The sequence below is a fragment of the Antechinus flavipes genome, chromosome 3 (assembly GCF_016432865.1).
Source record: "Antechinus flavipes isolate AdamAnt ecotype Samford, QLD, Australia chromosome 3, AdamAnt_v2, whole genome shotgun sequence".
NCBI classification, from domain to species: domain Eukaryota; kingdom Metazoa; phylum Chordata; class Mammalia; order Dasyuromorphia; family Dasyuridae; genus Antechinus; species Antechinus flavipes.
This window is the reverse complement of record NC_067400.1, coordinates 306,082,345-306,106,209: the sequence shown is the minus strand read 5'-3', so window position 1 is coordinate 306,106,209 and position 23,865 is coordinate 306,082,345. Positions and strand designations below refer to the sequence as shown.

The following is a 23,865-nucleotide window of genomic DNA, read 5'->3' as shown; positions in this document are numbered from 1 at the left end:
CAGATTCCTAAAAAGGTCTATGACACAATCCTAATTGAAAAGTTATTTCTCATCTAAGCTTCATAAGCTACAGATAAGAAACTCTTCTATTCCCTACTATGTCATATTTGTCCCATATAGGTATGGTTTATTACCTGTCCCCTTCAACCCCTCTGCCTGCCAGTGAGAGAATTTCTCTGTATTTCTCTATCCCTTATAGGTACACATATACCCTAAGATTTCTCTCTAGCATAAGTACTTGGCTACCTCTCATCAGGAGATACAAGCTTATTAAATATAGATATAAATATAAATGAATTTCTTTCCATGTACAAAGCTGTGGCTACACCCTTGATGCAAATGTATGAGGCTCTTGCCATGTATGTGTGTGTGTGTGGCCCCCAAGACACATCTCCCGCTCAGTATCAGTTCTTGACAGGAGACAGCAGTGTACACACCCTTCCTTTTTGCCGAGAGAAAGGGCAGGGCAGCCTGACAGTGTTCCAAGAAAGCTGGGATGTAGCCTGAAGCCTCCCTTCTGCATTCCGGTGGAGCACGTACAGGGGTTAGTGAGTAGGATGGGAAGAGTGGGGTGGGTGGAGAGTCAATAAGACATCCTTTAGCTTCAGCTCCTCTTCTATGGGTTTCCTAGTTTTGAATCCCTTTCTCCTGATGACTGATGGATCCCACTGCAGTACCCAGGAATATGTAGATGGTTTTAAAGTAAGATACCTTTACTATTTCCAGAAATTCTTATGGACAACAAAACCCTTATCATGTTAATTTAATTTGTCCAACTTCTTATCCATTCATTCATTTATTTGCTAATTTATTTAGTATCACTTCTAATATATGCAGACAGACAATTAGTGATTTTCTGATATGACCATGATGAAGATGATGGTGCACCCAGAAACCCAAAGCAGAAATGTGTACAATAATAGGACACCCTTGGGACTCTTTCATGAAGCTACAAGTTGCCAAGTTTAGCATGGACGAACTTGATACTTTTAAAATGGAAAAGATTCAAAAGCCCTAACTCTCAAACTGTAGTTTGCCTGTCCTCTTAAGTCTCATTTCCAGCAAAAGGGCAGGTCCTTAAAATGTGGTGAATTTTCTCTGGCTAAGATATTTCTTTGCAGCCTTATCCCTGTACCCTCCTGGTAGCTACAAAGGAGAATGTACATTAAATAGTTTGCAAACTTTGAAGCCCTATACAAAGGCCCAACTGATGTTATCAGTAGCCTTCTTACTCTACTAACTCCTCTTTTTTCTCTATGTCTGTTAACATTCTTCAGAATCATATATCGATGGTTCAAGGTGTTTGGTAGTCTTTCCTCCCTTAAGGGAATGCAAGAGTTTAGGCAAGTTCTGCAGTTAAGGGAAATCTGTTCAAAACAGACATGACCCTTGGGACAAATGATATATATAAGAGTTGGTTGGAGTGGGATGGAGAATAATATTTTCATGTACAGTAATAGACAGTAGTTCACTTTCAAGTCATTTCTAATACTATTAGCACATTCAGGAGCTCACTGAAAGCAAGGAAATCCATTCATAACTAAGCATGTGTCTCTAATGAACTAGGACCCAAGTGCTTATGGTAGGGAAGTACAGGGGAGATATACCAATACTTTCCCCTCATCCTCTCTCCTCTGCCCGCAAAAACACAATTTAATCTGTGAACTGATGGTTACAAAGGATTTCTAAAGTAAGCCAGCAATAGAATCTACCATTCAATAGGTCAAAGACAGAAGTAATCCTCCAGAGTTCAAAGAGCAATTCTGAAGATGAGAAAAAGATCACAGAATTGTCATTTTGGAGAAAAGTAGAGTAGTCTACTACTTATAATACTACTACTATAGTACTACTACTTATAATAAGGATTATTCATCTTACGTATGGATTGTTTTGGAATTACAGGACAATAGGTCAGGAAAAAAACCAAATATGTCACCCAGGAAGGGTTTTAAATTTTTACTACTGGCCATTATTGCTAGCCCTAGGAGGAGCCCCTATAAGTCTTCAGGATATTTTTAACAAAATATTTTTATATGTCATTGAGGAAGGAATTTTCAGCATTAAATATAAATTCATACATAAAAAATTAATATTTAATAAGTGCCTGTTATATCCCTTCCCTGAGTATATTATGTCATAGGGCAGGTGCTTATTCTGGTTAGTCATAATTCTGCTGAATGCTTGTCATTTTTTGGAAAAACCAATTGATGCTACCTCAGTTATCCAGAGACAAAGGAGAGACCAATGGCAAAGAGACAGAAAATGGACTAATGGCAGAGAAGGAAACATAGATTGATGGTACTCACTGGCTAGCGTCACTGTGGCAGGTACACTGGCAACTGCCCCTGCAGGCATCCGGGCCACACACTGGTAACGACCCACAGTGTGGTTATTGAGAGCAGTAATGACAAGGGTTCCCCGGGTGATGAGGATCCCCAGAGCATCATCTGAACTGTTTAATTCCTTCCCATTCAGCCTCCAAGTGATGTTTACCCATGGTGGTTCCACAACACAGCCTAGAATCACAGGGCCCCCATGTTTTTGGACGGTGGAAGTGGGCTGGACGGTCACCTGAGGGACCTCACCTGGAGGAAGAAGAGGAAATCCTGGATTAATCTCACAGAGGGATCAAAAGCTAAGTCCTTTATGGATTAATAATCCACATCACAATTTTCCCCATCGTGCTTTTGACATAGTGCAGGTTGACATAAGAAATTAAATGAGAATGTTGGGAATTTTGTAGAAGTTATAGATATGTGAAAGCCAGAAGACGACACAGAAAAAGTTTAGAAACTCAGAAATGCATAAAATCAACAAATTTTATTTTTCAATATCCAGACTTCTCTGCTAAAAAGGGAGGACCAAAAATTTTTACATGGATTTTCTAGATTGTGGGAGCACCATACTCCTAACCTTCATGATGTAGAAGTGATAACTTTCCTTGGTCCTTGCAAAACAATTGAATTATTTTTCAAACCATTCAAAGATTTCTGTGATTTCTATTCTCGAGCCTTAAGAAGCAAAGGTGGAGGGACTTTATGCAGATATTTGAAAACAAAGACACAAAATGAAGCAGTATGTTTGTATTATTACTTCTCTCCATCTTACATTTTAGGTAAGTCTGACTAGACCAGTGGAAGTCATGCCCTTCTCTGAAAGCCCTTCTAAAAGATTTCTTGTGTATTTCTTGAGGTTTGCATTTGATGGTAAAGGAAAAGTAGGGGAATACCAGCAAGGCAGGGAAGAAATTGGGAAGGAAAGGACTTACCCAAATTACCAAAGCAGCTAGCTGCAGCCAAGATGAGACAAGTGATGGTGATGGCTGGTCTCTTCCTTCTAGACATCATTGTCATCCCATGCAGCGCAGTCTGTCACAGAGGGACAGAGGCAAGGTTCCCATAAGCCGCCCTAGGTCACTTAAGGAGAAGCTGCTAGTTCCTGTAGTCCTTTAATAGAAACAAGATTTGGGAAAAGGAAGACAAAAAAAAAAAAAAAAAACTATGTTAGGAGCATCCCATCTGTGATGACTTGCCCTCTTCTTAAGCTACTGCCTCTTCTCTGCCACTTGCTATCCATACAATTCTTGTTGGCAATGACATTTGTGGTGAGAAGAGAGGGATTATTTGAAGAAATGCTCTCCCCTATCTCTAATTTAGAAAGACTTTTGTTAAGTTATGCTTTTTGAGTCAGGTATTTAAGTCCTGGGGCAGCCAGGTGATGCAACGATAACTATGCTAGCCCTGGAGTAGGAAGGATCTGAGAGGATCTGAGTTCAAATCCAACCTTGGACACTTACTAGCTGTCTGATTTTGGGCAAGTCATTTGATCCTGTTTGCCTCAGTTGCCTCATTTGTAAAGTGACCTGGGAAAGGAAATGGCAAACCATTCCTGTATCTTTGCAAAAAACAAACCACCAAATGGGGTCATGTAAAGTTAGACATGACTAAAATGACTCAACAACAACAAACTTGAATCCTGGAAGATAGTTTAATAAATTTAATTATGTCACACATGCTATCTGTTTAAAGATAAGGCTTAATATTATATACTACTACACATACTGTGGTTATTATTGCTAGCCAAGGATCATACAAAAGCGATGTGAAAACAATAAATAATGGTTATTATATTAGAAAATGTTCCTAAAGTTCCTTGGTCCTCCGAATAAACATGAGCATTTATTAACCATCTACTGTGTGCCAGGCACTGTACAAGACAATGGGGAAACCAGGCAAAAAGGGAAACAAAAATGATTCCCTCCAAAAAGCTTTCACTCTCGTAGGGAGGTAAAACGTGTGGAGATAAGTAGGCAAAATTAACTTCAGGAGGGAAAAAGCACTAATAACTAAGAGGAAGCAGCAAAGGCTTCTAAAAGGATGTGGTATGAGATTTGAGCCTTGATGGAAACTAAAGACTCTAAGAAGAGAAATGAGAAAGGAGTATATTCTAGTGAACAATCCTTTCCAATAAATGCATATTGTAGCCAAACTTTCCTTCTAGCAAAGATCATTTTTTTCATTCTTCAAAGGATTTAATCACACATTGTTCATTTCCCTTTTCAAAGACATCTATCTGTACTTAAGAGTCAGAAAAGACTCAGATTCAATCCCACCTTTGCTATCACATGTGACCCTTATTAGCTAAAAAGGCATTTAGCTTCTCTAAAACTCAGTTTCCTTGTCTCTGAAATGGAAGAAGAATGCCTATAATATCTATTTGGGCTGTTTTGAGGATCGAACAAGATAATGTATGGTAAGTGTTTTGCAAATCTTAATTATAATATAAATAGAATTCATTATTATTGTTATTACTATAGAAAGGCAGCTTGATATAATGGGTAGAGAAACATAGGAAGCACTGGATTCAAGTCCGAGTTGTGACATATCATAACTATGTAAAACTAGGTATTGAAGGAAATTTCTAAGTGCAAAGGAGTTGCTGACCTACACTAGTGGAAGGAGTTTCTTTACCTGGAAGTTACATTACAAAATGAATCATAGGTTTAATCTATAATGATAATGTTTATTATTATTCCTCCAGGTGTCTAGGATGTTTTTTCTTCCTTCATAAAAGCTATTTTTTTGTCAGGGTACTAGTTCTCTCACCTGTAGTTTTTTTCTCCAGAACCATATTCCTATGATTTTTAAAGTCACTATAACTTAACATATCTTAGCCAACTTCTCTTCTGCTGGTAGTCTTTAATTTTTCCCCACTCTGCTTTTTATTCTGTCTCTCTCAGGCAATGGTTCATTTATACAAAAGTTAAACCACAAATCAGTATATCATACATTCAAATGTATACACACAGAGAGACATAGAGAATCACAACATGCATAATCCTATCACAGGAGAAAAATCAAGTGAGACCTTTCCCCTCTTAACTATAGTTTTCTTTAACAAATTACAGAACATTACTATGGCAACAGTATATATTATCACACAAATAAACAAACATGGAAAGGAATATTCTAGGAGGTAGTGGTATAGCTTTCAGCTTCTTAAGCTGTGATTCTCACCTCATATAGAGTCTTGTAACTGAATGTGGGGGATTTATTATCAGTAAATGTTTGATTTGTATACTTACTTTATATACCTATGTGCCTAGGATCACAAAAAATCTCTTGGAGGAAAAGGGATTACCAGTGGAAAAAGTTTAAAAAGTTATATTTAGCTGAAAAAAAGTTGGGTTAAAATTCCACTTTAGATATGCACAGGCTATGAGACCTAGATAAGCCACTTAACTTCTTCTCAGTACCTCAGACAACTCTTTAAACTATACATTTCAGAACAACTGGGTATCTAAGTTTCTTCCCTCAGAGTTCTCTACAACAGTGAAATCTCTGTTTTGGTACAAACAAATCCCAAGATTTTTCTTACCAAAGGACAGAGAATTGGGCACTTAAGTACTTACTGGGTTTTATGGACTAATGAAAGAAACTATGAATTACTTCTCCTGTGAAGTGTTTATATTAGCCATCAGTTATTGTTTCAGGTGTTCTGCACTATATCTTGTAATAAACTTTAGAAAACAATTCAGGCAGCATTCTGATAGCCCAGTTAGTAACTACTTTTGCTTGAACCACATGAATCATCAATCTTTAGTGTGGATGTAGAATTCATCATTGGAGTTAAAACATTTTCTCTTTTGCCTGTTTCCCTCTTCTCCAATCTCTCCAATGGCTCTAACTTCTTTCGGGATTATTTCCCCCACTTCTTAGCTTTCTTTCAAGGGGTCCTGACACTCCAGGGTCATGACATCAGATACCTTTATGATTCCTCCCCACTACACAATGTAATTCCCCAGACCCTCACAATGACACCTCTCCAGGGAGTGCAGTTTGATAATGGGCAAGTTCCTTTTAGGCCTCCATCAATGAGACTTAAATAGAAAGCAGTCCTTCCTACAAACAGATACCATAGTATGGACCCTCAAAACAGTAGCATAAAGAAGAACCAGTGTATTTTCTGTGTATTCTAGTACCCAGAAGCAGGCCAGAAGATCCTAGGGGTTGAGAACTTTGGAATTCTGCACTTGGAATTCAAGACAGGAATGACATAACAAGATGTGGTTTAACGTATATTGGACTACTTGCCATCTAGGGGAAGGTATGGGGGAAGGAGGAGGAATTGGAAGGTTTTACAAGAGCTAATACTGAAGAATTGTCCATACATATGTTCTGGAAAATGAAAAGCATTAATAAAAAACGTTTAATAGAAACAAATTTAAGAAAAAATAAAAATACTAGAAAGTAAAAACAACAACAACAACAAAAACAAGGATGAGAATTGGTGAGACAGATAGTGAAGGTCACATGACCTTTGGGAGCCAATTTAACTCTGGTCCAGTTAGTAAAATACATCTGTTATCACTTTCCTTCCAAAAGGATACCCATTTCACTCTACTGTGTTTTCTCTACTGCTGTCCAATTAAGAACATGTTAATGGGGACAGAACTGATGTCTGAGAGGTAAATCTGCCAAAGCCTTCCTTCCATCCTACTCTCCTTTTAGCTTCCTGTCAGTATAATGACATTAGTCCTTCACTCAACTGCCTTCTCCCTTCTTTTCTTAGCATTTGCATATCAAGATTCTATTGGCCTTTTAACCTTCCTTCTCATCTGCCTCCAACTGAGTTGTTCTTCACAACACTAGGCTAGAATCTCTTAACTTATTAAAGCTGGAAAAACAAACGAATGAAAAAAAAAAAAAACAACAACACTATAGATTAGGTAATACCAGCCACAAACCAAGAATCATCAACCTGTAAAACACAGAGGGCTTCCAGAAGGCCAAGCAATGTCCCCCGAGGGTACCACTAACCCTAAAGAGTACTTAGAGAGAAAGGAAAAAAAGAAGAAAAAGAAAAATAAAGGGAAGAAGTAGAGAGGAAAGAGAAAAGAAAACTTAGAAAAGCTAACATAATCATACAAAACCAGAGTGTTCCAAAAATCTTAGTGCAGTTATATAAACTATTAAAGCTCAAAGACTATTAAAACTTAAAGCTGTACTATAATTTTGGGGACATTCTATATTCAAATAGTACTTTATAGTTATAGTTACCTATACTTGGAGTATAGTTCCCACAACTCCGTAAGATAATTAGTGTAAATTTTGTTATCTCCATTTTATAGTAAAGGAAACTCTCATTAGAAGGTCAAGTGATTTGTCCATGATCACAGAATTCCATTCAATTAAATAAAGAAAATATTTATTAGTCTCTATGTACCCAGACTCTTTCTCCATTTAAAATTCCAATCAGTTGTCAAGCCCTATTCGCCCATAAAAATCTCTCTCACCTCTATTCCTATCTTTCCAATAATACAGCCATTACCCTGTTAGGCCCTCATGACCTCTTGACTGGGTTATTAGACTAGCATCCTAAGTGTCCTCCCTGCTTCTGATCTTTTCCATTTCTAATCCATTTTTCACATAAATCTCTAAACACTCATCAGAAGGGAAAAAAGGATCTTAGCATGTCTTATGTTCAAAAACCTCCAGAAAAAAAGAAAGCTGCAGAAATCCCACATTACTTTTAGGAAAAAATATAAAGGACTTAGTCTGGTATTTTAAGACTCTATAATCAGGCTCTAATGTATACATTGTTATACTTATTTCATGCCAGTCCCTTTTATGTACTCCAGCCAAACTCAACTACTGCTTCTTCATTTCCCACTTACATGCAATTGTATAAGCTATTGCCCATGATTAGAGTTTACTTCTTCATCTCTACAAATTCTGGTCTTCTTTCCAAGTTCAAGTCAAGTGCCATCCCCTCTGTGAAATTTCCCCTGATCCTGCTAGTTATTACTTTTCTCCCCATTCTTAGGTTTTCCTAAAGTACTTTGTCTACTTTCACCTTCATTCCTTTCTCTGTATTATACTTTTCTGTGTTCATGTAAACTCCAGTGGAACATAAGTTTCTTGAGGGCAGAGACTATTTCATATTTTCCTCCTTTGTGTCTCTACTGCCTATCTCTCATCCAAGGACACTCTAAAGTTTTCTGAAGAAATTTGGAACTGATTTCCTGACATGAGAGACACTGGCAAAGTACTGCTCTGCATAGCATGCCCACATCAAAGAAGGTTCCATGCTCTGTGAGCAAAGCAGAAGTGAATAATGTGAAATGCACAAGTTTAAAGATATCTACACTCCAAATGTTCATGTGCCTGACTTGTAATAGAACCTCCTGATTCACTTGGTCTGATCAACCTGTCAGACACACTGTACCTTGATTCCAACATGGTGATGTCATTTTGATCCTCTGAGAATGAAGGACAACAATCAACCAACCAAGAAATCAACCTAATACTTATTCAATTGAGTTATTTTTGAAAGAATTCTACAAAAATCTTGATTAATTTGGGACTAATGGCAAAATAAAACCAGAAAATTAAAAAATCCTCCTTTTCAGTAATGCAGATAATTTACTATTCTTTTACTATCACAGAATGCAATACTTCTATGCCATGGTTTTGACCTTTTTGAATTCTTGCAACTGGACAAAAAAATCATCCCTTAGTGACTATTTAGAAAATGATTCTCTCTCAGCTTTGTGAGGCTGGTTCTCAGATAATAGATATAGCATCTACTTCCAGGCAGAATTGACATGGAAAAATGAGATGATTGGTCACCTTGTCCAGGACTCTCTCCCTACACCATAATACTCTTTATAGACTATCTAAATGAAGTCTTCTACTTTGAAATCATAAAAACAAAGAAGGAAGGACACTTAAATAATGTTTTCCATGTTCAATGACCAGATTCAACCTGTATATGAATACCTACCAAAATATCTCCCAGTTTATTTCCCAAATCCTAAAATCATGTAACATGAGCAATTTACAAAATATTATGGTAAAATTCAGTTTTTTATTTTTATTTTTTTTTTTTTGAGGTGAGGGAAGGAGTTAAGATGGTGATTGGGCTTCTTTCTCATTTCACCAAAATGGAAAATTCTGGGTAATATTCTTGAAATATTAAAGTTGAATAATAAAAATAAAAAAATAAAGTTGGGCAACCGTGTGTTGGATGATAACCATTATACTAGCCATAATAGAAAGCAAACACACTGTTTTATTACCTGCCTTGCCTTCCCTCCCAAATGGTGGTAGTGTATCTGTTGTTCAAAAAGGGGGAGGAAGGAAAAAAAGGGAAGAAGGGAGGGAAATAGGCAGACTTCAAAATAAAATTCTTTCACATTAAGTAGAAATAACAATTTCCTGTTGGTAGGTGAAAGCTTTAACTCCTTTAACACAGTCCAGTAAATCAAAATGCCCTGTTATTAGCAGAATCAAATTAGTGAAAACTGTCAGTGGAGTGTGGCTAGATTGAATTCTTTATGGTCTAAAATCTGACAGTTAATTCATCCATTCCGCTTCTTGGATAAGAAAAGTGACATACAGGGAGACTAGATATATAGAAGGAAAAAAATCAAAATGGGAGGGAGGGAAGGAGAAGGGAAGTGAAGAAGAAAGTAAGCTAGAAGAGGGAGGGAGAGAGAAGGAAAGAAAGAGAAAGAGAGAGAGAAGCAAAAAGAGCTTTTCATAGTGCTCTGTGTATGTATAAGCAGAGTATAAAATGGTTAGATATTCTAGTAGATATTTCTCCAGAAAAGGCTCACCAAGTATTTGGTAGATTAGTTAAGGAGCTCACAGTTTAGTGGGTCTAAATATGTCTGTATAGGCTAACATTATAGGAAATTTATGCCAAATAAATCAATTAAACAGAAAAATTTCAAGAGAAGTCTTGTATTGTTTCAGGCACACACAAATGTGTGTGTGGATGTATGTGTCTCCATATATATATATTCATATAAAATCCATAGTAACCTCACTATACATACATACATACACACACACACACATATAATTTTTGTGTGTGTGTGTGGGGAACTATGGATTATCCAGATAATTGCCTCAGCTCTCCATTATGCTTCACACACATAGAGTAACTCAGCTATAATTTCAACTTAATGGGGATTTTAGGTGAATAGTTTGTTTCTATTAAGTCCCATGGAAGATGATAACATCTATCTCTCCAACCAAAGTGTCTGCAATGTGAAATAATTGAAGCTTAAAAAGCACCCTGTAAGAAAAGAAACTCCACATGAGTTTAAGGCAGTAAAGAGGAAAAGTTGAAAAAGACAGAGAGATGTGAAAGTTCTTAGCTCAGAAGAAGGCTGTAACAAAGGTGTTTGGGCTATAAAATTGACTCAAGTTTTACTGAGGAAATTCAGCGCAGGCCCCCTCCTGCTTAACAAGAACCAGCCAAACGATTCCCATCACTTCCGCACCCTCTATAATTTATATGGTTCAAAGTGGAAACAGATTCTGTTTCTGCTGCCAACCACCTTTGTGCTCCTAACTGGGCAACAAGTAAGAATGTAACTTAGGGAAAACAGGTATGAAAACAAGGAGTTTTCTACAACACAGCAGCAAGGCACCTATGAGTTTCATTATTTCTCCCATGTGACATTTGGGTAAACTGAGGCATTAGAGGTCAGGTAACTTATCTCAAATCACCTAATGAGTCAGAAAAGGACAGAAACCGAAGGTTGCCAGCCTCACAGCCCATTTGGTGATTGTGTAGCTTTTAAAGAAATCTTAGAATTGTTAATACTACATTTACCAGTTCTTTGGGTCTGTTTAAAATGGTTTGGGCAACATGTAGTGATGGAAAAGTCCCCAAATTTGGCAGGCCCAATGATAGTGATAACTATATCCTTCATATTCTTGGTAATTGCAGGAAATGGCACAAATTTAGAAATAACAAAATAATGAGCAAGTGAGGATATAAATCTTTAAAAAAAATTTCAGTCTTCAATTTTCCATTAAAAAAAAATCAAAAGTAAGGAGAGGGAATGTATCCTTGAAATGAAGTCCTCATTTAGGACTATTCAACTTGCCAAGTTCTGAAACTTAAATCAAAGCCATTTTGGAGGATTAACTCAACACATACACATACAAAAAGTGTCTGAGAAGTTTAACTGCCGACACACACTTTCTCTATGAATCAACTCCCGCCAAAGAGACATTTATGAAACTTTCCAAAATCAACAACAAAACACACTTCTGGGTTGAGACCAAGTATGAGAAATTTTAGCCTCAAAGTATTTATTTTTGAAGAAAGTTACAAACATCTGAGAGGAGATCTGCAGCAGGGAAGCAAACACTAGGTTCACCTTCTCAGCAGCATAATTCTTGTAGGCTGATTGGGATCCTAAGGGAGACTGTCTTATAGGGCTACAATCATATGACATGTAAGTAAGACTTTTATCTTATTGCTCAGCCATGGAGCTATTCACCTAATTTCAAGTATGGAATAAGACGACTTCCTTTTGGTTTGGCCATGACATCAAGTGAAGTCACGAGTATAAAAGGAAAATCATCCTGGCTTGTTCTGTGATCTGACTCAGTTTCCTTATATAAATCTACAATCTTCTCACTTGTTAAATGACATAATTAGTGGTACCTATCTCCTATCTAGTAAAGGGAAATGATTTCTATAAATTGTATTGTTTCCTGGAAATCAGACCACTCACCCTCCCCATCAAAAACAGTCCTGAAAAATCATTCCTGTAATGAATGCCCATTACATAGACTGGACCATTTTAAGCAAATGCAGTAGGGGCTGACTGAGCCACTCACAGCCTTATTACAAGTTCTAGATTGCTGTAGAGAGGTCCAGAGTATCACCTAGCTTGCATTTATTCTTGAGAAAGAAGGGGAAAGTTAGCCAAGGAATAATTTATGATCCTATAACAAAGGTACAGCTAACACCAGTAAGTAGTCCAAGTTACTGAGCTGTGCATAGTACAAGGTCCTCTTTCAGATTTCCCTAAGAAGAAACCATCTGCCCCAGGGACTCCAGAGAATCAGGGCTGCAACTCAGCCTCCGCTTGGCATCCACTGGCAACAGCCATGTGCCAGGTCACAGAAGTGAGGTCTGCCCATGATCCCAGAGGCCAGAGGAGAGTAACCATACGTGGCTTCTGGATAAAGTGAAGGTCTCTAGGTGGTTTCCTATCTATCCTTCAGTAAAGTTAGCCTATCCCTTGTCCACTTCCATCCAGAGAAAATTTACAAATAAACAAATCCAAATAAATCCAAGGGAGAACTCAAAGCAAATTTTATTTCATTGTTTCACACACCACTGTTGGAAGCCGACATCACTAAACTGATATAAAAACATATTTTAAAAATAAATAAATTTATTGCTAAACTACAAAAACAACTACTTTTCTGTGACGACATCCCTCACCCCCACCACCTAATTTCTTTTCCCTCTCCCTCTCTGCTCCCCACCCCCTCCCCAGCAATGCCATATAAATTCAATTTGACAACCCTGCTAATTGGATAAACGAAGCTCCTACTCTCGGAGAAGGCCCGTTCTCTTTTCTTTTCTTGTTTTTGGAGGGCTCCAAACAGGGTGATTGTGTTCTTCTTTAACATGAATTCCATCTGCTTTATTTCTCTCTCCCCATTCAAGATTGCTCTTGAATATTTATGAGCCTCTCTCCCCACTCCCCACCCCCAACCTCTTTTTACTCTACCTAACTTTCCCTCTCCCTTCACTCCCTCTTACTCATCCCTCCCTCCTTCCCCCACCTCCTTCTCCTTTTCCCTCCATCCTCCTCCTCCTCCCCATCTCTCAGTGCCGGGACAATAACCTTCCAAATGGCCCCCCCTCCTAGCTTTAGATAAACACAAGCAGTGTCAAGTGTGAGGAGAAGGGGGGGAGGGGGTTCAACTGCCAGTCAAGCCCCCAGCCTTCAATGAGACCCAGAGGCCTACCCTAATCTGCTGCATGCTTGCCATATGGGGGCTGTGTTGCCCCGGGAAACACTAACAGGCAGAACGGAGCTTAATAGAGTCCATATTCATTGTAATGCAGTGAGATAGCTCAAGGCACTATTGCCCCTTCGGTCTGTTTTCATTCTTCTGTTCCCCACTTTCTTTCTTTTTTTTTCCTCCCTTTTTCTTTCTTTCTTCCTTTCAAAAGGACAAGGCCCCTGGAGAGCGCTAATCTGGAGAGGCTGGGGCTTGGAAAAGGATGGTGTTTGGGGTGGGGAGTAAGGGTTAGGGGGTGGGGAAGGCCAGGGCTAGAGGTGGGGGTGGGGCAGCTGTGGAGTGGAGGGGGAGAAGCCGGGGTGGGGAGGGGCGTGTGGTAACGAAACTGGGCTAATAAGCATGCAGCGGACCCAGCTGTCAAGAGGGTCACAAAGCAGCTAGCTACCTTACTCTTAGAGCCCGACCAGGTCAGCTAGAAGGAGAGAGAATGCATGTGGATCTGTGCGTTTAGGTGCAAGCCCCTGAGGATGTGTATCTGCTCAGTGTCTTTCTGCCGCGGCGATACTTAGGTGTTCCTCCTCTTGTGGCAAGATTGAAGTCTTAGCTTCTCAGAAAATCAGCCCACCTGAGACCATATCAACTCTGCTTGATGACACTCTTGTGCCATCTCTAAAATCCAAGCATCATAGCCTCCAGATTCAAGAAATCACCACCAATCGAGTTAGTAAAAATATAGTTAGTTAAAAAAAAAAAAATCTAGAATCTTTCTAAGGTTGCAGAACAAGAACGATCTAGACCTGACTCTTACCAGATAATTGTTCAGCCTCAGGTCTTTTCAGCTTTTTTTAGTTTCAATCTACCAAACGGTGATGTTACACTAAATGATTTTTAAGATCATCTCCCTGTTCTGAAACTCTATGACCTATAAAAAGAGATTCCTGAGTACTGATCAAAAAGTGAATTCACTCCGTCAGAATATTTCTAAGGGTACAGATTGAGCAAGATCACAGTTAGGAAGGCCTGAGTTCAAATATATCCTCACACACTTATTAGCTGTGTGACCCTGGGCAAGTCACTTAACCCCATTTACCTCAGTTTCCCCATCTGTAAAATGAGCTAGCTGGAGGAGGAAATGGTAAATCATTGCAGTATCTTTGCCAAGAAACCCCCAAATGGGATTGCAAAAAGCTGGACAACACTGGAACAACAATAGTGACAACAATATTTCTAAGGGTAGAAATGACAGACTTTGAGCAAGATGATTGTCAGGAAGGTCCGAATTCAAATCTGGCCTCAGACACTAGTATTTAGGTGACCTGTCACTTAACCTGTCTGCCTCAATTTCCTCAACTGTAAAATGGGAATAACAATAATACCTTTCTCTTAAGATTGTTATGAGGAGCAAATGAGAGAGGAGAGAGAGATTTGTAAAAATCATTTACTACAATGCCTAGCACGTAGTAGGTACTATATAAATGATTATTCCCTTCCCTAAACTGATTCTAAAACTTCTTCTTTTTCCCTTTCCCCCTTTTTTGGCCCCTGGACTAGACATTTCTTCTTGCCCCCTTACCATCACCAGCATGCCATACAGATTGTATCCATCTCCCTAGTCCAATTCCCATAACATCTCAATTAGAAACAGAAAATAGAGGGACTAGAGAATAATCTAATTCAGCCTCGTACAGAAACCAAGGTCTAGCAAAGAAAAGTCATTCATTGAGAGAATTATTGGCAGAGAGGGGACTAGGGACCAGTTCTTCCAGTCCAGCACTATGGTGCCACAGGTGCCAGCTCAAAATAACGGTAAGGCTGATCCTCAGGGATCTCTGGAAGGCTTAGGGCACCATCTTGGTTTCAATTGTTCTTTTTTCCCTGTTATAGTTTTCATGCAACAGAACTTGACCTGGAAAGGTTGTGCATGTATACAAGGATAAGATTAGAGAATGGATTTGGGATTTCATTGTTATAGGGAAAAAAGCTCTTTCTGTCAATGCAGGTCATGAATACCTTCTCTGCAACTCAAGTCTTAGAGAATTGCCTAGAACACGGAGAGGTTAAATGATTTGCCCAGGATCACAGATAACATGGGAGAGGTGACCTGAACCCATATCTTCCTGGTTTCAGGGAGACTGAACCCACATTTTCCAGAGAGATCAGGTTTCTACCTGCTGTACTATTACATCTATGAAAAATAGCATGCAAAGAAGTTTAATTCCTCATAGCAACAATACAGAATCCCAGCACCATTAACCTGAAGAATCACAAAATACAACTATATTTGCCTGATCTCAGAAAACAATGGATTTGAGAATCAGGAGAGCTGGGTTCTAGTCCTGTTTCTCATTGTATGATTTGAGGCAAGCCATAACCCTTGGATTCTTATATCTTTATCTGTGAAGAAGGAGAAAAATAATGTTTGTTGAAGGAAAAATAAATAAAATAAAAGGGCTCTCTGGAAAGAAGAAAAGAAAAAAAAATCCTCTTACTCATTCTTCATGTCCAAGATGCAGAGTTTTTTATGAAGATCAAATAAAATAATTCATAGAGAGTCTTATCTTACTTAAAAGTGATAATATTGGTAAAATTTGTCATGATGGCCTTTTTCAGTCCTCTAAACCTGGAGTCAATATCAAAGTCTGAGGTTCCATTAATATTAATTGCTTCCTTATTAAGGTCCTCAAAGATCCTCATTCTCCACTCCCCAAAACAGAAAACAAAAATAACTCATGTAGGTGATTGGCCACAGGGCATAGAGAATAAAGCAAAATTTAAAAAAAAAATCATTTCCTTCTTTGCTATAGAAAGACTCCATCTGCAATTCATCATTGACTAATCCATTCCCTAGCAGTCTTCTACTTTGGGGCTGTCTATTAGAGTGAGACAGAAACTCTGTAGAGAAAGATTTAACAGGAAAATTACTCACTGAGCTCAGAGAAATAGCAGATACACAGAAAAATAGTCTTGCAAAGGGTTAGTTATGATTATATTCACTAGAACAACAAAGTTACCCTCTGTTAATATTCAGGGGCTGCCGCCACTTCTATTTCCCCAAATGGCCCCTACTATCTTGTGTGATTCCCCCTCTTCCATTCCAAAGCTCAGGAGACTAAATATGCTAAGCAATTTGGAGAATAAGTGAATGAGGCTATAGGAATAAGTAAGTGTACATGTGGGTAAAAAGAGTGGGAGTATGCTAGTCTGAGCATGAATGAGTGTGTATGAGGAGGTGTGAATAAGAATGAGGAAAAGAATTTAACTGAATGGCAACCTATAAGTAACACAATTTAGTTCATGAGCTTAATCAATGTTTGTTAAATTGAATTGTTTAGACGGTTGGTTCATAAAGTCATACACAGATGGTGCCTTATAACTGAAAGGAGCCTTGAAGGTCCCCAAATCCACCCCTTAATTTTTTTTAGATATCAAAATTAAAGGTCAGAGAACTTGTGCTTTGCCTAAAGTCACTCATGTAGTAAGTAGCAATAAACCCTAGTTTCCAACTCCAGAAACTTCACCAAGAGATTGGACATAGAGAAGGACACACAAAGTCTCTCTTAGGTTAAACAATTTTGGCCTAAGGTTAAAAAAAATAGATTATTAAATTTCAGTGTGACCACTTATACCTCAGAAATCAGCAAATGCTACAGATTATAATGACTGTTTTTTTGACTGGCTAGGCTTGAGAAAGTGATGGAGACAAAGTTAATAATTCAAACAAAACCTAAAAGTGTATCAATTTTCCCCTCAGGGAGCTGTTCTTAAACATTTACTAACATCTTTCTGGTTAAAGGCAATAGAACTAAAAATATGTTGACAAAAAACCCCTCATTTATTCTCAAAGAACAAGTAGTGTGACCACGGGCTTTGTTTCTTATTATCCAAGGGACCTTACTAGTCATTGTGGATAGCCCCAGGAAGAGGGAGAAGGACCAAGGAGGGCCTCTGATAGGACTCATCTCCCTGGCAGATGTGGCTGTGGGTTGGGATTTCATTCAAGGGGTTTCTTTTGTTTTCCTTCACATCTTCTTCCCAAAAAACAAACACTAAACTAAGCTGGAGGCTTTAGGTTTCCTGCAGACACAGGGTTGAAGACGCATCAAGAATAAGATAGCAAAGGCTGCCAAACAAACGCAGCTGGAATGAGCTTGAGGTTAGTTAGAAGGCAGGAAGAGAAGGCAGGCAGGAGGGAAGTGAAAGGGGAAAAGACAGCAGCAAGGAAAGGAGGTGATCCATTAATGTGGGAATGGAGGTGGGAGAGAGGGGATACAGAAGATCTCTAGGACAGGTTTTTGTTGTTATTGTTTAACATACTGTATATTAAAGAGTTCCTGCTTTTACTCCACCATCTTGCCTCCATTTCCTCAGTACAGTAAAGAGTTAACAAATGAACATATTCTCTAAAAAAGGGCTTATGGGCAAGTCAATAAACATATATTTAGTGCTAAACACCGGGGATACACAGAAAAGTAAAAATCATCCTTGCCCTCAGGGAGCTTACAATCTAATGAGAAAGTCAACATGTAAACAATTATGTACAGACAAGATACATGCAGGACAAATTAGAAGTAATTTCAGAGGGAAGATTAACATCAAGGGAAACCTTACATCCAGTGAAATTTTCAAAGAATATTAAGGAAGCCAGTGGGCAGCCAGATAGAGTACTGGACTTGGATTCAGGAAGACTCATTTTTGTGAGTTCAAATCTTGCCTTACATACTTATTAGCTGTATGATCCTGGGCAAGTCACTGTTTGCCTTAGTAAGGCATCTGTAAAAAGAATTGAAAAAGAAAATAGCAAACCACAACAATATCTTTGCTAAGAAAACCCCAAATGAGGTTGTGAAGAGTTGGACATGACTGAAATGATATCATTTGATTCTCACAATAATCCCAGGAGGCAGATATTATTATACCCATTTTACAAATGTGAAACAACTGAAGTAAACAAGGAATTAAGTGATTTATCCATGTAGCTAGTTAAGTCTAAGAGTCCAGATTTGAACATGGGTCTTCTAACCATAATCCATTTGATTTTTCTATTATAGAAAACTCTTTTCTGTCTACAGATCAGCAACTGTTCTCCACTTAATTAGCACTTGATACACTGAGAGAATTAATGGCACATCCAAGCTCATCGCACCAGTATGTGTCAGAGCAGGCTATGAACCTCCTTCATCCTGACTCCAGACTGGCTCTGTTCCCCACCATATCAGGCTACCTCATTTTGTATTTGCCATTTACTTTAGTTATTTTTAATTTTTTTTTTGGGGGGGGCAAATATTGCTTTTAAAATCATCACGAGGGGCAGGACCTGAGTTCAAATTCAGCCTCAGACACCTAACACTTCCTAGATGTGTAACCCTGGGCAAGTCTTAAGCCCAATTGCCTCAGGGGGGAAAAAAATCCCTCATTTTTCTGAGGGTATTATTTTCTAAGGAAAGAGTGCCTGATGTGCAGGTGGGTGACTAAGGCAGACTCTCACAAGCAGCTGAGCTCTCTGGCAGCTTGATTTTTAAATACAAGTGCCCTCTCTGAGAGCAAGACTTGCGAGAGTCCCTCTTTTTTGGTTATTGGTTCATAGGTGGAATTTACCAGCTCAGGAAAATCTGCATCACTCATCTAGTCCCTAATCTCACTCTAAGAAATGGAAAGTCTTTCTCAAGTGATTAAAAAAAAAAACCTAGCCAATTAAGCATCCACTATCCAAATTAATAGTAATTGATATTTCTAAAGCATTTTATTTCTGAAGTGCTTTATATAACTTTTCTCATTAGTGTCTCACAACAGACCTAGAGAGGGACAGACATTGTGTAAGTGATGAAGAGCTGATCGCTGAGTCAAGAAGGCCTCGGTTGATTTCTGCCTCTAATAACCTGGACTCTTTGACCTCTGGATAAGAAAGAAAGAGGAAAGAAACTGAAAGGGAAGAGAAGAAAGAAAGAAATGGAAGAAGAAAAGAAAAAGCAAGACAATTGCCTCCAGGTGATTGTCTAAGTCTAAGTTGTCCCCAGAAGCTAGCCATCTCTGTGAAATCAAACAAGACAAAACAAAACCCCCAAACCCAACTGAAGTTAAGTATTATAGTATTGTTTCCCCATTTTACAGATCAGGCAGCCAAAGCTCTGAGAGGTTAAGTGATTTGGCCCTAGTCATACAACTTGTCACTTTCTGAGGTGGGGGATTTACAAAGTTAATGTAATGGGCAGCCAAGTGAGACACAAGTGTGAGAAACATGGTCTCCAGCTGTCTGGGGCTTTCAGACTAGCATGGAAGCATACAGGTGCAACACAATAAAAGGTAGAATGAGATACGGGAAAAGGGAGATGGGAAGTGTTGAAGTTTAGACGCTACAGAAATTACTTCTGGCTGGGAAAGAATATGATAAACTTAGTTAGACCTATGGTATATTCTTGATCTTTCTGGACTTCAGTCTCCTTTGTAAAATAAAGGAATTGGAATAGAAGACTTCCAAGATTCCTTCTTGACCCATAAGCCTATGAACCAAATAAGTTCATTTTCCTTTTGCTACTGTAGATTTAAAGTAGTTTGATCTGAGTGTGAGAATATCATGTTAATAAGCAGGTAAAACTTTGAAACACAGCATAATAGTCTCAAAAGTCAACTGATGATAATCATTAAGAAGATATATAGATGTCAATTAGGATGAATCTTTTGAATAATTAAGATCAATGGGGCCACTAATATTTTTTGATTAAATATAGGACCTATCTAACTTTACTCCTAAGATAGATACTTAAGAAGTCTTTAGAAAAGTTGTTGTTGAATCATTTTTCAGTTCTCTTCAACTCTTTATGATCTTTTTGGGATTTTCTTGACAAAGATACAAAACACAAAATTTGTCATTCTCTTCCCCAGGTCATTTTACAGATGAGGAAATGGAGGCAAACTGGGTTAAGCAACTTGCTCAGGGTCACATGCTAATATGTGTTTGGCTTTGAATGCAGGAAGATAAATCTTTCTGACTCCAGGTCCAGAACTCTATTCATTTTGCCAAAAATTAAACACACACATATGTATATATATTTTGTATATACATATATTATTTACGTATAAATATATTATACACACGTGTGTGTATGTCTGCATATATGTGTATTATGCTATTTTATATTATTCTATTTATTGGGGGAGATGAGAACTGCAATGCATACAGCTTAAAAAAAATCCGGTATCAACCTAGTCCAAAATTAAATTAAATAAAAAATTGTATTCTTAATTTAAAATTATTTTTAATTTTTTAAAAATTAAATTAAAAACTAAAGCAACTTTATTTCTAATTGAGAGAAAATTAAAATATCCCACTCATTTAAAAATTAAGAATCGAGACACAAAACTATTTTGCAATAAATACAAGCCAGTAATTTTTAAAATGCTATGAGTTTGTAATATGGCTAATTAAGAGATGTTGGGGAGAAAACATCATCTCTTTGTGAATAGGAATTTTTTTTATTGTGTGTGGATTCCCGGTGCCTAGTATATAGTAGGCATTTAATAAATAATTGTTGACTGAGAAAAGAAGAAAAAAATTGGGAGAAAAAAGGATTTAGAATGACTTGCGCATAAATAAAAAGATACAAATACATAGATATAGAAGGAGAGGGAAATGGTATTCATAATAGGAAAGGCTCAGACTTTGGAGTCAAATTTGAGTTCAAATCTTTTGTCACTCACTACCATGTGATCATTTCTCTTCTCTGGGCCTCAGTTCCTCATCTATAGAATGAGGGGAGGAGGAGTTTGAACTGGATGACCTCTAAGACCACTTCTCACCCTAATTCTTAAGATCCTACCAGATATGTCATCTAGGTGAGGGAGGCCTGCATACAACCTTACATAAATAAATTGCTTTTCCAAAGAGATTACCTACTTCCAATGCATCTAGTATATATGCAAAGTAATTGCTAGTTTGTTTGTTTTACCAGCAGAGTCCTCTATTAGAATATGAGCACCCTGAGGTCAGGGATTACTATTTTGTCTTTCTTAGTATCTTCTGCATTTAGCACAATGCCTGGAATTTAGCTAGTGGTTAAATTAGTTTGTAGACTTGCAAGAACCCCTAAGGCCTGCTAAAGCTCTGACTGGCAGAGCCCCAAATAATTTACTAATTCTTCTTCTTAAATCAACAACAGTAACAATCTTATAGGTCCTAGGAGGGGAAGAAAATTTTGCCAGAGGTTTGGTTTTTTTTTTTTTTTTAAATGAAGTAATTTAATTCTACTCAACAGTCTGAAGCACTAGCATTGTTGAACTCCTTTTTTTCCATAAAGAAAAACTCATAACTTCCTACTTTGAAAAATGAGGAGGATCACACCTCATTTAACAGAGAAAATATGATCTACTTTTATTCAATAACATCTCCATCTTCTGAGCTTTTAAGGTAGGTAAATTAAAGACTTCAAGTAATATTGCATTTTAACGAGCTCAAGAATAAATGGTGTTTATACAGAAAGCTAGATAAAATTCAGCCAAGAGCTAGAGTTTCTCTACCCCAACCTGATATCCATACTAGAAAACTAATGTAATCCTCAATAAAAATATCTTTGTATAAGACTCTCCACATTAGTTGGGATTGATTACTCAATGCTCCTTGCTTTTGAGGAGATGAAATTGGCAAAAAAGAAGAGAGATTTTTTTTTTTTCAGGCTTCCAGCGTTGGGAAAGAAGATGGGATTCCAGATTCTCTCCAGTTAGAAAGATTCGGGGAAGAAGCAGACACGTAATACAGGTTGCACTAACAAACATTAATCGATGATCGGTGTTTTGTGATAGTAATCCTTGAATCTGGGGTAAGACTAAGTGTTTCCCAATCTTCCTCCATCACCATTTAACACTACCTACGCTAATAGCACCTCGTTGCCCCTCAGGGACCTAAGATGTTGCAAAGAACACTTGCCCCACCCTTCACTCCATCCTGATGATGATAATGATGATAATTTCTTGGTTGTGTTCCTGCTTGTTCACATACAGGGGAAAATAACAATCAGAGCTCAAGCCATTTGGGAAAAGAAGTTGAAGTATGTTCATTTAATTTACAGAAACTGATTTAATATAACATAAGTAGATTCATCTCCTACTGAAGAAGCAAAACTTCCATTTGGAGTTCCTTTTAAATTCGATTCAATTCTTGATCAAAGGCCCAATATATCATTTTGTCACTCCTATATTTTTAATGATTTAATGAAAATACCTGTCTTTCTTTATCAACAAATATAAGGAATTAAAATGCAAGTTGGATCAAGAATAGAATAACAGTAACAACATTTCTACTGTTAGAGGCAACAAGGTGGTAGAAGATCTGAATTCAAATCCAGCCAATTGGAACTTTATCCTAGAACAGACACAGAAAATAATACTAGATAGGAAATTTGGCAGGAAGTTGGAAGGAAGAGTCAATTGTGCTTTAAGGAGGGCAGGCAATTCACAAAAATAGCCAATGTAACAAGCATCAATGTAACAAGACCCCCATGTTGACTATACAGGCAAAATTATATAAACAAAGCTGTTCCAGTAACCAAGAGTACTTGAGGCAAAACATAAAATCTTAACACTTTGTTGCTCAAGAAGGAAAGGAAAAAAGGAATGATCACTAAAAATAAAAAAAAAGTAATCAATTCTTTAATAACTGGGAAGCTATATCTTATACTATGATTCCCATAACCAGGCTTTTCATTAGCCCAGATAACTTATAAATTGGAGAAACAGCCTCATTATACAGACTACAGTAATGTACAATCACCACAATACACAGAAGTATAGTACTCTGTTTTTAAAACAACAATGTGTGTGTGTGTGTGTGTGTGTGTGTGTGTGTATGCATAAGGTATTTGCCCCATATGGATAAAGGCTCACATGAAATTATTTTTTAAAAGGTATATTATATGTAAATATGTACATATGCATACATACATATATATATTATACACATACACATATTCTACTCTGAGGAATACAGAAAGCAATAGATAAATGGAAGAGCTTAACAACTCTCAAGTTTTTAATCCTTAAGCAGAAGAGGAGTAAAAGGAAATGAATGGGCATTATGAGCATGGAATCATGAAGACTCATCTTCCTGAGTTCAAATCAGGCTATAGATACTTACTAGCTGTGTGAACCCTGGACAAGTCATTTAACTCTGCCTCAGTTTTGTCATCTGTAAAATGAGCTTGAAAAGGAAATGACAAACCATTCCAGAATCTTTGCCAAGAAAACCCTAAATGGAGTCACAAAAAGTCAAATACAACTGAAAAATGAACAACAAATTCTATGAGACTGGATAGAAATATTCAGATTTGAAAATAGCTATCTTTATCAACAAGGTAGCAAAAACTAATGCAAGCTAGATCAAGAATAAAACAACAGTGATAACATTTCTACTGATGGAGGCAGCTAGGTGGTATTGTACATAAAGCAATCAGTCTAGAGCAGTGGTTCTCAAACTTTTGTTCTCAGTATCTTCATGTTGTTAAAAAAACTATCGAGGAGCTGTTCAAAGAGTTTTTGTTCATATAGGTTCTATTTATAGCTATTTACTATATTAGAAATAAAAAATAAT

The 23,865-nt window shown here is 37.6% G+C and overlaps 1 protein-coding gene across 3 annotated transcripts in view; it reads right to left on the bottom strand.

Moving 5' to 3' along the window:
• Positions 1–23,865, bottom strand: part of BOC (BOC cell adhesion associated, oncogene regulated) — a 97,745-nt gene that overhangs the window by 46,706 nt on the left and 27,174 nt on the right. For all 3 annotated transcript variants that reach the window (XM_051985301.1, XM_051985303.1, XM_051985302.1), the window contains exons 3-4: positions 3,269–3,446; positions 2,307–2,585 (exon numbers count right to left, since the gene is read on the bottom strand). In XM_051985301.1, coding sequence (XP_051841261.1) covers positions 2,307–2,585; positions 3,269–3,353 — 364 coding nt within the window. In that variant the 5' untranslated portion in view covers positions 3,354–3,446. The remainder of the gene's footprint in view (positions 1–2,306; positions 2,586–3,268; positions 3,447–23,865) is intronic.